This window comes from Gordionus sp. m RMFG-2023, chromosome 3, assembly GCF_954871325.1.
Source record: "Gordionus sp. m RMFG-2023 chromosome 3, tfGorSpeb1-WG-v2, whole genome shotgun sequence".
Taxonomy (NCBI): Eukaryota; Metazoa; Nematomorpha; class Gordioida; order Chordodea; family Parachordodidae; genus Gordionus; species Gordionus sp. m RMFG-2023.
In genome coordinates, this window is record NC_088777.1 from 29,505,031 (window position 1) to 29,517,934 (window position 12,904).

Genomic DNA, 12,904 nt, shown 5'->3' on the forward strand with positions numbered 1-12,904 from the left:
TTTAAAATATAGCAGGAAAAAATAAAGAAAATAATACAAGATTTCACGAAGAAAATAAAGTTACATTGTGTGATATGTAAATGTTTTAAACATGAATATTAAAAAGAATCTGTATCTTTTTAAAGAAAATGAAAAAGATATAAGATTCTTTTCAAAATAAAGGATCTTAGATACAGATACTAGTATCTTATTAAAAATGTCAATAAGATACTGAGTACAAGATACAAGAGGATCTTATATCTTAGATACAAGTATTCGCGGTACTGCCCAACTCTGGAAATAATATAATATCTTTTAAAAGTAGGAATAGTAATATTTTTATTAATAACTATAGGGTTATCATTTTCTTTGTTGGCATTATCTATATAATGTACAAAAATTTTCAAAAAACATATTTAAGCCATTGATTGTATTTATTTTTTGTCCATCACATAATATTATTTTATATATATTTTAATGATATATTATTTTAGAAGAAAGAAAGGTTTTATGGACTAAGGATGAACAAAATAATATAATTAAAAGAATACATGAGGGAGGTGTATCTACAGTCCCAGGAATAGCTATGAGAGGGCATCTGGGGATTAATAAAACTAACCAGATAATAACGGAAAAGTAAAAATATACAATATTATCTTATTTAATTTTTTACAGCTTTTATTGGTTGGGCAGCACTTAAGACATTAGGTAGTTTATCAAATGCTGTGAGGTTTGTCAAAAATGAAGCAGTCGTTTTGATAAAACTTCAAATGTGTTGCACAATATAAAAGTGGTTCCAAAATCTTGATATCAAATTGGTATTGATCTAATCCAGATGCCTGAATCCAAAGAAAATTATAAATATATTTTATGTGCCATTTGTTATTTCTACAAATATTTAATGGCTATTCCTATTAAGAATAAAACAGCCAAATCCGTTCTTAAAGTCTTATAAATCATTGTCAACACTCACCAATGTTATGAAGTAATAAAATTAAAAATAACTTATTTGAATAATGCATATTTTTTTTAAATTTAATAAATCTAAAATATATATTTATTAAAGATTCAGATTAATGATCAAGGTAGGGAATTCTGTAACAATGTTTGTACAGAATTCCATAAATATTGTGAGATTGTTCAGCGAATAACCTCAGCCTACCACCCACAAGCAAATGGTTTGGTTGAGCGAGTTAACAGAACAATCCAGAACCAAATAGCAAAATCGGTTTTGGATATCCCAACTGACTGGCCAGATGCTTTAGTAGGGATATGTGGCACCTACAATTCTTGTATACACTCTTCCACGGGATTTTCACCCTATGAACTGATGTATGGTCAGAAACCTCGACGTCCTCTTACAGTAGAAATAATTTTTACTATTATATTTTTAATTATTATTTAGTTACAAAATAAAATTGAGGAAATATTATATATTTCATTCTTTATAATTTATATTCCGCCTGATATATTTTTTAATGAAAGTTGTAATTTATAAATATAATTCAATATATTCATTCTGATGTGCAACATTTGGTAATAATTATATTTTTCCATGTTTTTATTAAATTTAAAATTATGTATAAATATTTATATCAATAAAGTTCTTCGTTTATTTTTTTTATTCTTTCATTGATGCCAAATGAAGTTTATTTTAATATTGGTGACCCAATTTAGTATAAACATTACGATTAAACCATTTAGGCTAAAAATTTATCTTACTTATTCTTTGCAGTGTTTACAGAGGGTGGGTACTGATATTTAGAGGTTTGGTTAGAAAAGGCGGTTTGTCTCTAGGGTAATTCCATGTCAAATCAATTACTTTTCGGCCGACCCCTTTCGATTTCGATAAAAAATCGTAGGCTGGTTATATATGTTCCCATTAGATTATAAACAAAATTTTAGCGCATTAGAAACTATATTAGCGGAGATATTCGGAGTTAAAGGTCCAAAAAACATTTTTTTTTGCTTTTTACTGATGTTAAATAATTAGTTTTTAATTTAAAACTAAATATGATCAAATATTGAATCTAATATCAATAGCCAAGTTAATAATAGATGATTATGGCGAAAACATCAAAATTAATTTTTGATAAAATATGGGTCATTTTATGGTCAGTTGAAAACTTGAAATTAATATTTCGAAATGTATATGATCTCCAATTTTTAATTTTTTTAAGAAATATTCCGTTTACTATTTTTTTAATAATTTCTTCGACAATTAGTATGGCTGGATATTTATTTAAAAAAATATTGCGATTATTATACTTAAAAAAAATAGATGGCGCTATATATAATAGTTTTAATATGTTAAAAAAATTTTTTTTTATTGATTAAAAATATTTTAATGTATATATATCATACTAAATCGATTACAATGTGCATTATATATATTATTTGTAATTCAGATCATAAAATTTTAAAATCTTCACAAATTTTGCCTAATTAAGATAGTTTATAAATTAATTAACTTCATCTAAAGGAATACAAAGCCTGGCTAGCTTGTGAGATTCTTCAGGAGATAATATATATGTTCGACTGGTGGGAGTAGAAGGATTGACCAGCGAGAGAATATGAGATTTAGGCAACACTAAAATATTATCTTTCAGAGGAAATTTAAATGAGGCTGAAGGTCCACAAGGGTGTAAAAATCAGATTTTTACTTCTTCATTTATATCACTTTTATTGATTATATATCCTAACCACCATTTATCATCATATACACATGTTATATATCCATTAATATTTTGAAATATAATTTTCTCATTTAAAAATGAAACTTGTTTTATATTATATTTTTTGGAATTAGAATTTTTGGTTTTTAGTCTATTTTGATCAATGGGAATAACCCCGTGAATTTTTTGGGTCCCATGTATGGGCAGTGCAGAATTAAATCTTTTACGAAGGGCTAATTCCTCTTCGATATATTCTTTGGATACATATTCAAATTGAATTCCATTAATATTTTCTTTAGCATCATTATATAATTCTAATGGGGTTAGGATTTTATTTTTATTTGGCCTTTGAAAACTAGCTCTGGCAACTAATCTTTTAACAGTTGCTCCGATACCGTCACATGCATTTTTGCCGTGAGCAGTGACAAAGAAATGCCATTCGGCAGGAATATTAAAATCGTATTTATGAAGGCATATGTTCAGAAAATTTTTGCGATTCTTGTATTGAGACGCGGCTTCATCCGAAAAATATATTATTTTTTCTGGTTTAGAATTAAATTTGGCTGTTAAGAATTTAATGAATTTTTTTTGATAAAGGTGGACTGCACTAGTATTATGGCTTAATGATTCGGACAAAATAACAAAATTTATATTTTTTAATTCTTCTCCAGATTTATAATATGCTATAAATGGATGTATAGTGGCCTGCACATTGTTCCAATGCCTGAACTTCATCTTGTAAAATGAAGGAATAATTCTCAGAATAATCTAGAATTGTTAAAAATTCATCATCTTTTAAATTTTCTTTAGAATTCTTCAAAAATAAACTTTGTGTTTAGCTATAAACGAGTGACGCAGTAAAATTTGAACTTTTTATAATAGATATTCGATGTAACCATCAATGAACTTTATAATAGTTTCATTTGCTCTATCCACCATGATCCATTGTTTAAACGTGACATATTTTATACGATTTCTCTGAAACAATTCGTATAATTGGCCCATAAGAGATTCTATACCAGGGCATTGATCACAATTTGTTAAATAACATTTTGGCTGAGATGGATTATAAATAATTTGCGCCAAAAGATTGTTATAAGAATTTATACAGTAATCTTCTCCTGCTGTAATTTCAGCTATTACATTTGTCATTATTTTCACATTCTGATGAATGGTGCAGACACAAACAGTGTGTGGACATCCAACTAAAATTCAGCTTTTTGGTCTAAGTTCGGCAAATTTAGAGAATCCAATTGATATACTTGGGTATTCTTCATTAAAAATCTTGAATATTTCTATAAGATTATTTAATATAAATCTTTGCTGATTCTTTCTCACCTTTAACAGATACACAATCTTTTATTCCAGGCATGAGTCGGCTTATTTCATCAGAACTATAATTTTGTTATTTTTATTACTTAAAAAATTTTTCAAAATCTTTGAAATTTTCTTTATCTCTGGTTATTTTAATAATGTAAGATAATGACAATTTCATAACATTATTGGACTTAGTCTGGGGGGGGGGGGGGGTAGGCCTGGTAATTAATGTCATTTTCGATTTTTCCCTTAATAATTTTCCTGCACTCCTTTAATCCTGCTTTTTTGTTCGTGTGCTTGTCCGATTTTTAATTATTTTAATTTACATTGAAATAAAACCTACTCATAAATTAAACATCAAAGAAAAAACCTACTCATAAATTAAACATCAAAGAAACCTAAAAAAATTTTTAATTTTTAGGTTTTTCATATGAATATATACCCAAATATAAAAAAAGTGCTATCCAATCATCATTCTGGTTTCCTGAAATGATACATATTAAAACATATAACGCCCTCTTACGGATATATATTTGTTAATTTTTAAAATTGAATAAAATGTACTTTTGTTTTAATAAGCTAGAAATATATATTTCTTACTAATAATATTAAATAAAAATATAATTATATACTATATAATTTTTTATTATATTCTTCATTTATAATAAAAAAATGATTGTATATTTTAAAAAAAGTTTAAAAAATTATTATTAATAAAATATACATAATAAAATTTTGATTTATTTATGATTGATTGCTATTTAGCAATGCAGTTTAGCAATGCATTAGCAATTCTATATATAGTGGGGAAATTTTTCCCGGGGAATTATTTTCCAGGGGAATTTTATTCCGGGAATTTTTTTTCTGGAGAATTATTTTTTGGGGAATTATATTCCGGGTATTTTATTTCCTAGTAATTATTTTCTGGAGAATTTATTTCCGGGGATTTATTTTCCGGGGAATTATTTTCCTAAATTCACTTTAATATTGTTCCTTGATTTTACATCTCTCATTATTTGACTTAATAATCTTAAAAAAATAAAGATGAGCTCTATGAAACAATATATATCTTGCAAAGCGTTATTAAAATATTATTCTAAAACATAGATTATAATTATACCATTATTATATCTATATTATATTATTAATATTTAAATTCATGTCATGAAAATTTTTGCTTTAGATTTATAGCTTCAAAAACATTGGGGGCCATTTAAATCAAATCTCACAACCCATATGTGGGATTTTGATTGAGTGAGATTTCGAAATCTCATAGATCACTTTCACACGTTACAGCGGGCCGAAAATAATTTTTGAAAAAAACCCAGGCCGGGTAGAAAAATTTTTTTAAAAAATCCGGGATGGGCTGTACAAATGGTACCTCTGTAGGTCCCTGGTAAAAATGAATAGTCTTTAATCCTCAAAGTGTATATTTGAAATAGAACTTATAAAAAAAAACTAATTATTTAACATATAGGAACAGAAGAAAAGGTCAATTATTTATTATTTCCAATAAAAATAATTGACAAGAAAATTTTGTTTTTAATCTAACTAGAACATAGTTGGCTTGCCTGCAAATTTTTTTTATAATTTAAAGAAGTGAGTTTTGAGATGTTTGATTTGACATAATAACCAATTAATTATATATTCCTAAACTCATATAAGTGAGCCCAACTTTTTATTTTGTTAACACTATTAAAAATGCATTGCTAAGGCAATCACCTAAATTAGCAGGATAGATTCTGAACCACTAAAAATTGGAAATTTTGCTTATATCTCCTACAATTTTTTTAAAGCAATATAGAAAATAATATTAATAGACGATAGGGAAGTAAACATTGGTATTTAAATTGAATTCTTAAAAAAATTGAAAAAATGGAAGAAATATCAGATACCTGCAGGTCTGGCTCTAAGCCCAGCCCAGGTACATGGGTATTTTATTTTATTTTTTAATTTACCTGGGCCAGGCCTAAATAAAATTTTTTAATACCCAGGCCAAGCCTAAAAAATTTTTTCAAAAAATATCCAGGTCGAGCTGTATATTTTAAATTGTCATTATTAGATATAAAAATTAAAAATAGAATACATTTTTATATAATCTGAGCAAGGCCTGAAATTTTTTTTTTAATCCAGGCCAGGCTGAAATTATATTTTAAAAAAATCCAGGCCAGGTCATGCAAATGGTACCTCTGCAGTCTGAAAAATATTTTAATTTCCAAATTCAACTTATTTGGCAATCTTGAAAATATTTCCTTTTTTTTAAAAAAAATCAATTTAAATAAGGAACCTATTTTCTTAGCATCTAATAAAATTATTTTAAATATTGCTTTAAAATTTTTCTGGAAGATATGTGAGATTCCCAATTTATAACAATTTTTGCTTTAGCTAGAATGGGAGTCAAATTAAAGAAAATAATATGGTAATTTAAATGTAGAAAAACTAACTTATGATTTCAAAATTTTTTTAAAATTATTTTATATATTGTAGTTGATAATAAAATCATATAATTTTATATCTCAATGAAGTGTTGTAATGTAAGAATACATAATAATATGGTCCAAACTAAAAAAAAAACTGGTTATAGATAGATTAAACTGATTGTCATGTGGAAAGAATTAAGTTCAACCATGTAAGCCTGACTCAGGTAATTAAAATTTTAAATTGGACATTTTAATAATACTGGCTGTATTTTATAAATGGCTTCAAATGAAATTAAATATATAAGAAGCGAGTTCGGTTTATCTTGATATCAAAACTCTTAGGCATGTATTTGTAGGTTTATGATTTTTTAATAACATAAATTTCTGTTATAAATTGTTTGATCTAATAATTAAATAACCTTGTAAATATATTTATATAAAATAAATATGCATTCAAATACCTATAGAGTTCCCAAGATTGATATAAGCCTTTAAAAGTATTTGTTCATTCAAGGGGTCATAAATATAATCGTTACATTTTGAACAATAAATAATTCCATATTCAGCATCCATAGCTGTTACCTTACTATAAATATTTTAAATTTACTAGACTAAATACCAAGTATGTGAGCTGTGTTTTGGATGTGTTTATGTATGTGATGATTTTTATTGTAGCATCCTATATAAACGCATGATAAACAAATATGTAAACGCGTAGCATGCATATTGCAATCAAAGCATTTTATTGGAATTTGATTCTATTTAGATATTAGTCAATGAGAATATATATAACTGTACTTTGTTCTTTTTAGCTAGCCTATTTGAAGCCAAAATAAAGTTTTCATGCATTTTAGTTAAATTTCTAATACAATTCTTTCTTTTTTTAAATTCTTCCACGTGAATGCAACTTTTGTAAGCCATTCTATAAAAAATCTTCTTATCTTATCTCATCTTATCTAGCACGTTGGTCATAGACCTGCCCAAAATGAGCGAACATGAATTATATGAAGGCCATACAGACAAACCTTGTACCCAGATGAAACTAAAATATGAGTGGAACTAACCCTATACTGTTATAGTAAATAATTTAATATAGTAGAAGAAAAAATATAAAATAGGGAGAAATAGAATAGATATAAAAAATACTGTTTAAAGCAATGATATATATCATTGGTTTAAAGTATGCCAAATACAACTATCAAATATTAATTAAAATTTAATTTAATTTAAAAAACTTTAAGGGAGCCATTATCATTTTACAGATAACCAGTTTTATCTCATGATGTTTAAATATTTACAGATATCCAATTGAATATCGCGATTATTTAATTTAATTTATTACCAAAAATAATCACGATCGATTATATTACTTTATAAATATAGAAATTTAATCAGTAAATAGTTATTACAGAAAATACGACAATTCATTCACTTATTATAATTAAGTCATAACTATAATAGAATAGTAACTTATATTTACATATAAGACATCTTTTAATAGGTATCAAATATATAAACATAGCCTAGTAATTAAGATAGGTTATGAATAGTTAGGAATAATAAAGTTCAATATAAAACATAATGGGGATTCCCTTTAAAGAACCTCCTTTTCTAGGATAATAGCTAACTGTCTTAATAATTTAAAAATACTTGGTAGGTAATGAATATAATTTATTAATTTTTTACCTCGTTTAGCAGTTATTTGTCATATGCTCGTAAATAAGTCTCAGAATATATTTGAAGATTTTCCTATCCGCCGAAGATCTTTTTAAAAATTCCCAAGATAGATCTAACTCCCCCAAAGACCTTATAATTCTGCCAATGCCTATATAAGATTAGAAATGCTTAAGAGCAGTCTCTTCCTGAGATTTGTTTACAAGCGCCTGATGGATTAGATTGTTAGAAGAATGTCTTAATATATGACCAACCATCTCAATTTTCCTATATTTGATCATTTTATGAAGAGGAAGGATATCACGCCCATAACATATAATTAGTAGTATTTAGTAAGTAAAAAGTCCTAGTAATATATCTTAGGCATTTATTTATAAATATCTGCGTCTTACTATTATCCAACCATAATAGAGGGAAGCTATTATAAGAATTTTAAATAATCTAATCTATAAGGGAATAGATAGTTGTCGTGATGTCCAAATTTTCATCAAGGACCCGTACTTTGCCCTGGATTTGTATAGTTTACCAGCTGATCCTGTTTTATACAACCTTTCTTATCAAGTAATACACCTAAATATTTTAAAATAGACACATCAGTGATCTTTTTTTTTTCTATTGTTAAGGTTACAATGAAGGAGTATAAAGAAACGTCATCATTTTCGTTTTGTTTATATTTAATATTAAACCAAAATATCCTGCCTCTATGATGATGTGATTGGATAGCCAACACCGATTCACCAACCAGGCATAGATCGTCAGCAAAAGATAGAATGTTTAATTTCCCAGAAGACCACTGAGCCAAATGTATATCTATGACTTTTATAATGATATGATTGGTAATAAAGTTTTCTAAAATAAATGATTGTTACGAGATTATTTATTTTATTTTAAATTAATAATTTAATTTTATATAATATATTATAAAATTTTACATTTTCTTATCAAGCTAAAAAATCAGGCTTATATAACAATTTTTATGTTAATCTATAAAAAAAATCAATCTACACAATTTATACTAAAAAAAATCAATTTATATAAACATAAAAAAAAACAATTTAAAGGTTAGTATTAATCGGTCATATCAACATTCCACCTTTTAAAATAATGATCTCCACTCAGGTTTTTCTTGCATGTGAATCTTATCGTGCAGTCTGTCATAGTTTCGTCTTGGAAAATGATATTTATTTTGGTTGTGCATATGATTGTTCAAGTCGTTCATAAGTCATTATAGTCGTTGGCTTGATTCTATCACGTTGGTTTGTTAATATCGTTCTGAGTACGCTGGCTCGTCGTTAAGCACCGTCATTATCATTGTCAATTTTACAAAATTGTTATTATCACCAATTGTAAAATTATCATTATTAAATAGAATTACGGAATATATGAATAATTAGAGAATCGATCAAATTTGGATGTAATAATAAAAGGATGATAAATCAACAAGATTGTTAGATAATATTTTTAGCGTTTTTTTTTATTTTTTATATTTTTTTTAATAAAAGATGATAAGATGATATGTACTTCTGTACATCCATCTCTCTCTTCAGAAATTTAAACTTTATGCCCTTATTTTTTAATTTAAAAAGTATTTTGAATTAATAATTATTCATAAGATTGTTTTTAGTAAAAAATAATTTTTTGAGCCTTAAATTTTTAGAAAAAGATCTCTTCATCACATCCTTGAGTATTATTTTAGAATGAAGACGTTTAGTTTTTATATGACTTCTCTTAGTGATACTTTTAATTGTTTTCAAATTTATAAGTTTCAATTTTTTTTTATCGCATTTAGTAAAAGTTTTTTTTTATTTCATTAATTTTTTTAATGATTATTTCCTTATTTTCTTTAAAGTTTATTTCCTTATTTTCTATAATCACAAATGTTTCAAATTTTATCATATAATTTATTTCTTTTAATTTATAAATATCACTTTCCTTTTGAATATTGGGTTTTAATTTTTTGATACTAAAAGATTTACAATTATAATGATAATATCTTTTATAATAATGTATCTAATTTTCTATTTTTATAATAATTCTCATAAGATTTACTAAAATTTTTATTAGAACAATTTTCTTTTATTTCTGTAACCGATTTATAATTACATAAACACTTTAATGTATATAATGTTTCATCATAACTTGAATTTAACTCTCTTGGAAACACTACTTTCATGACTAAATAAAATTCATCTAGTAAATTACCTATTAAGCTTAGAGTATTCTTACTATCATGAAATTTTAAATAATCTTCTAACTTGTCAATGGACTTTGTTTTATTATTATTGTCCCATATAGGTTTATTCATAATTAAGAGATTTATCATTAAATTTTTTTAATTATTCTTCACTTTTTCAAATAAATCATTTCTTACGTGTTTTTAGAATGAAATAAATATAACATTCCAGAACTTTTTTATCTAGTTGTTCATGTTCCAATAGCTAAAATCATATTGTCTGTGGATTTTAGAATATTTTGTAAGTCACTATAGCCCAATTTTATTTAGTTCGTCTAATTTGATATATAACTCATCTGGTAGTCTTCTCGTAAAGGAACCTGCTTTTTAAATTTCCGAGATCTGGATGTCCTTGAAGATGTCTTCGAATCTACTCAAAAAAAGATCGCCATTGCCTGGGTATATTGGAAATTCAATATTTATATTAACATTATTATTGGGAAACTGTTTAATATTTATTTATTTATTTACGATTTCCTCGAATATGTAGCGGAACTGCCACCATAAAGTTTTCTAAAATAAATGATTGTTACGAGATTATTTTTATTTTATTTTGTAATAAATAATTTATTTTTATATAATATATTTTAAAATTTTACATTTTCTTATCAAACTAAAAAATCAGGCTTATATAACAATTTTCATGTTAATCTATAAAAAAATCAATCTACACAATTTATATTAAAAAAAAATCAATTTATATAAACATAAAAAAAACAATTTAAAGGTTAGTATTAATCGGTCATATCAACAGGTAATAAAGTTACTAAAACAATTATAAAATAAAACATGACAGCTATTGAGTTGACATAACATAATTTATTTTAGTTATTAATCAGACATCGCTCTTCATCCAAGAATAATAATATTTAAATTAATATTAACTAACATTTTAAGTTTAATGCGATTTGTTCTTTCCTTCTTTTGATCGATAAAAATGTTTTTGTATTTTATTTTTAAATAAAAAAAATAAAAATTTAAATATTTTTACATGAGCATCCCTCATTTGGTCGGCATGCTTGTTTTTTACAATACACTCAGACTCAACATCATACAATAACTTTTCCATTGAATCACTGTCCCTTCATGCCATCCCGCAATCCTTTCGTTTTCTACCCAAAACTTCTGCTTATCTTTAAATTCACTGGGCTCAAAGTTCCCATCTTTATAATATTTTTGTTTCCATAATGCGTTTTCAGTCCTTTCACTTGTAGATAATTTCCATTGATCTAACGTCGTTCTGAGCGGCCTTTCAAACATCATTTCGGCAGGGGATTTACTGGTTGCTGCATTTAGATTATTTCGATGAGTAATTATAACATTACCTAAATTCAACTGGTGCGGAGTCACACCTCTATTTCCAGCATAGAAACGCGTATTTATCGTACGCATATAACGATCAGCCAAACCATCTGATTTGGGGCTATAAGGAGCCGATCTAAAATGTTTTATATTGTTTTAAAAAGAAACGTTTTGAATTCAAATCCAGTAAACTGAGTAAGATTATCTGAGACAATGTAACGAGGTAAAGCAAATCTAGCGAAATAATTACGCAGATTATTTATTACACTCGTTGAATTAAGATGTGTTAAAATTGCAACTTCAACCCATTTGGTGAAAGAGTCCACGCAAATTAACCAATATTTTCCAGATACGGTGTCTATCAAATCAATGTGTATTCGTTCCCATGGTCTGGTAGGAATGTTCCAATTGTATAATGGCACTTCTCTGGATACCGGTCTTCCTTCCTGATAACTCTTGCAGCTTTTAACAAACTCTTCAATATCACTATCAAGACAAAAAACATAGTATCTACATAATGATTTTATCCCCACTCTCCCAGGATATCCTTGATGAATAATATTTAAGACCCTCCTTCTTTAAATTACCGGGAATAATAATTCTATCATTATAAAATAATAATCCTTCTTCGAATGAAATATTATCTTTAATTAATATAAAATTTTTTTAAATCTCCGAATAATTGTTTATATTATCAATATGCAAATGATTTTTAATTAATTTAATGATCTCTTTCATATTGCTATCATTGATCGTTTCACTTATGAATTTATTTCGAGTGAACGATAAATCTTCTATTAAATTGATTTTTACCTCTCTAATTTCATCTACGATCTTTTTAAAACTTCATTAATTTTTTCTCTCTCTACCCCTAAACGGGACAGAGCGCTGGGGCATCTGTTTTGATTAACCGCCCTATGAATCATCTCATAATCAATTTAAAAGCTTCGTCGCCCACCGTATAAAACGGTTATTTGTTATTTTATTTAGGTCTCTTTTATCACCTATGATATATTTTAAAGGTACATGATCTGTAACCAAAATGGCGTAATTCTCTTCAGCCGCCTAAAGTGTTCTTGACGTGTAAGCAATAGGTTTCTCTTGGCCAATAAGAAATCGGTGTGCAATAACCGCTCCTAGACCATCTTCGGAAGCGTCATAAGAAATCACGACAGGAATATCGGCTGAATAAGGAATTATTGTATCTTCTTTTGATAATATTTTTTAACTCTATTAAATATTTCATTTTCTATAGTTACCTTAACCAACTCACATTTTTACTCGTTAGTCGGTGTAAAGGCGCA

General features: G+C 26.5%; 1 protein-coding gene across 4 annotated transcripts in view; it reads right to left on the reverse strand.

The window, feature by feature from the left end:
- Positions 1–7,279, reverse strand: part of LOC135926092 (ubiquitin carboxyl-terminal hydrolase 22-like) — an 89,468-nt gene extending 82,189 nt beyond the window's left edge. For 3 of the 4 annotated variants that reach the window (XM_065461772.1, XM_065461775.1, XM_065461773.1), the window contains exons 1-3: positions 7,190–7,279; positions 7,011–7,149; positions 6,853–6,966 (exon numbers count right to left, since the gene is read on the reverse strand). In XM_065461772.1, the coding sequence (XP_065317844.1) occupies positions 6,853–6,966; positions 7,011–7,149; positions 7,190–7,240 (304 nt within the window). In that variant the 5' untranslated portion in view covers positions 7,241–7,279. Of the gene's footprint in view, positions 1–6,852; positions 6,974–7,010; positions 7,150–7,189 lie in introns of those variants that run through there. The other variant, XM_065461774.1, reaches the window with a different exon arrangement.
- Between the last annotated feature and the right edge of the window lie 5,625 nt (positions 7,280–12,904).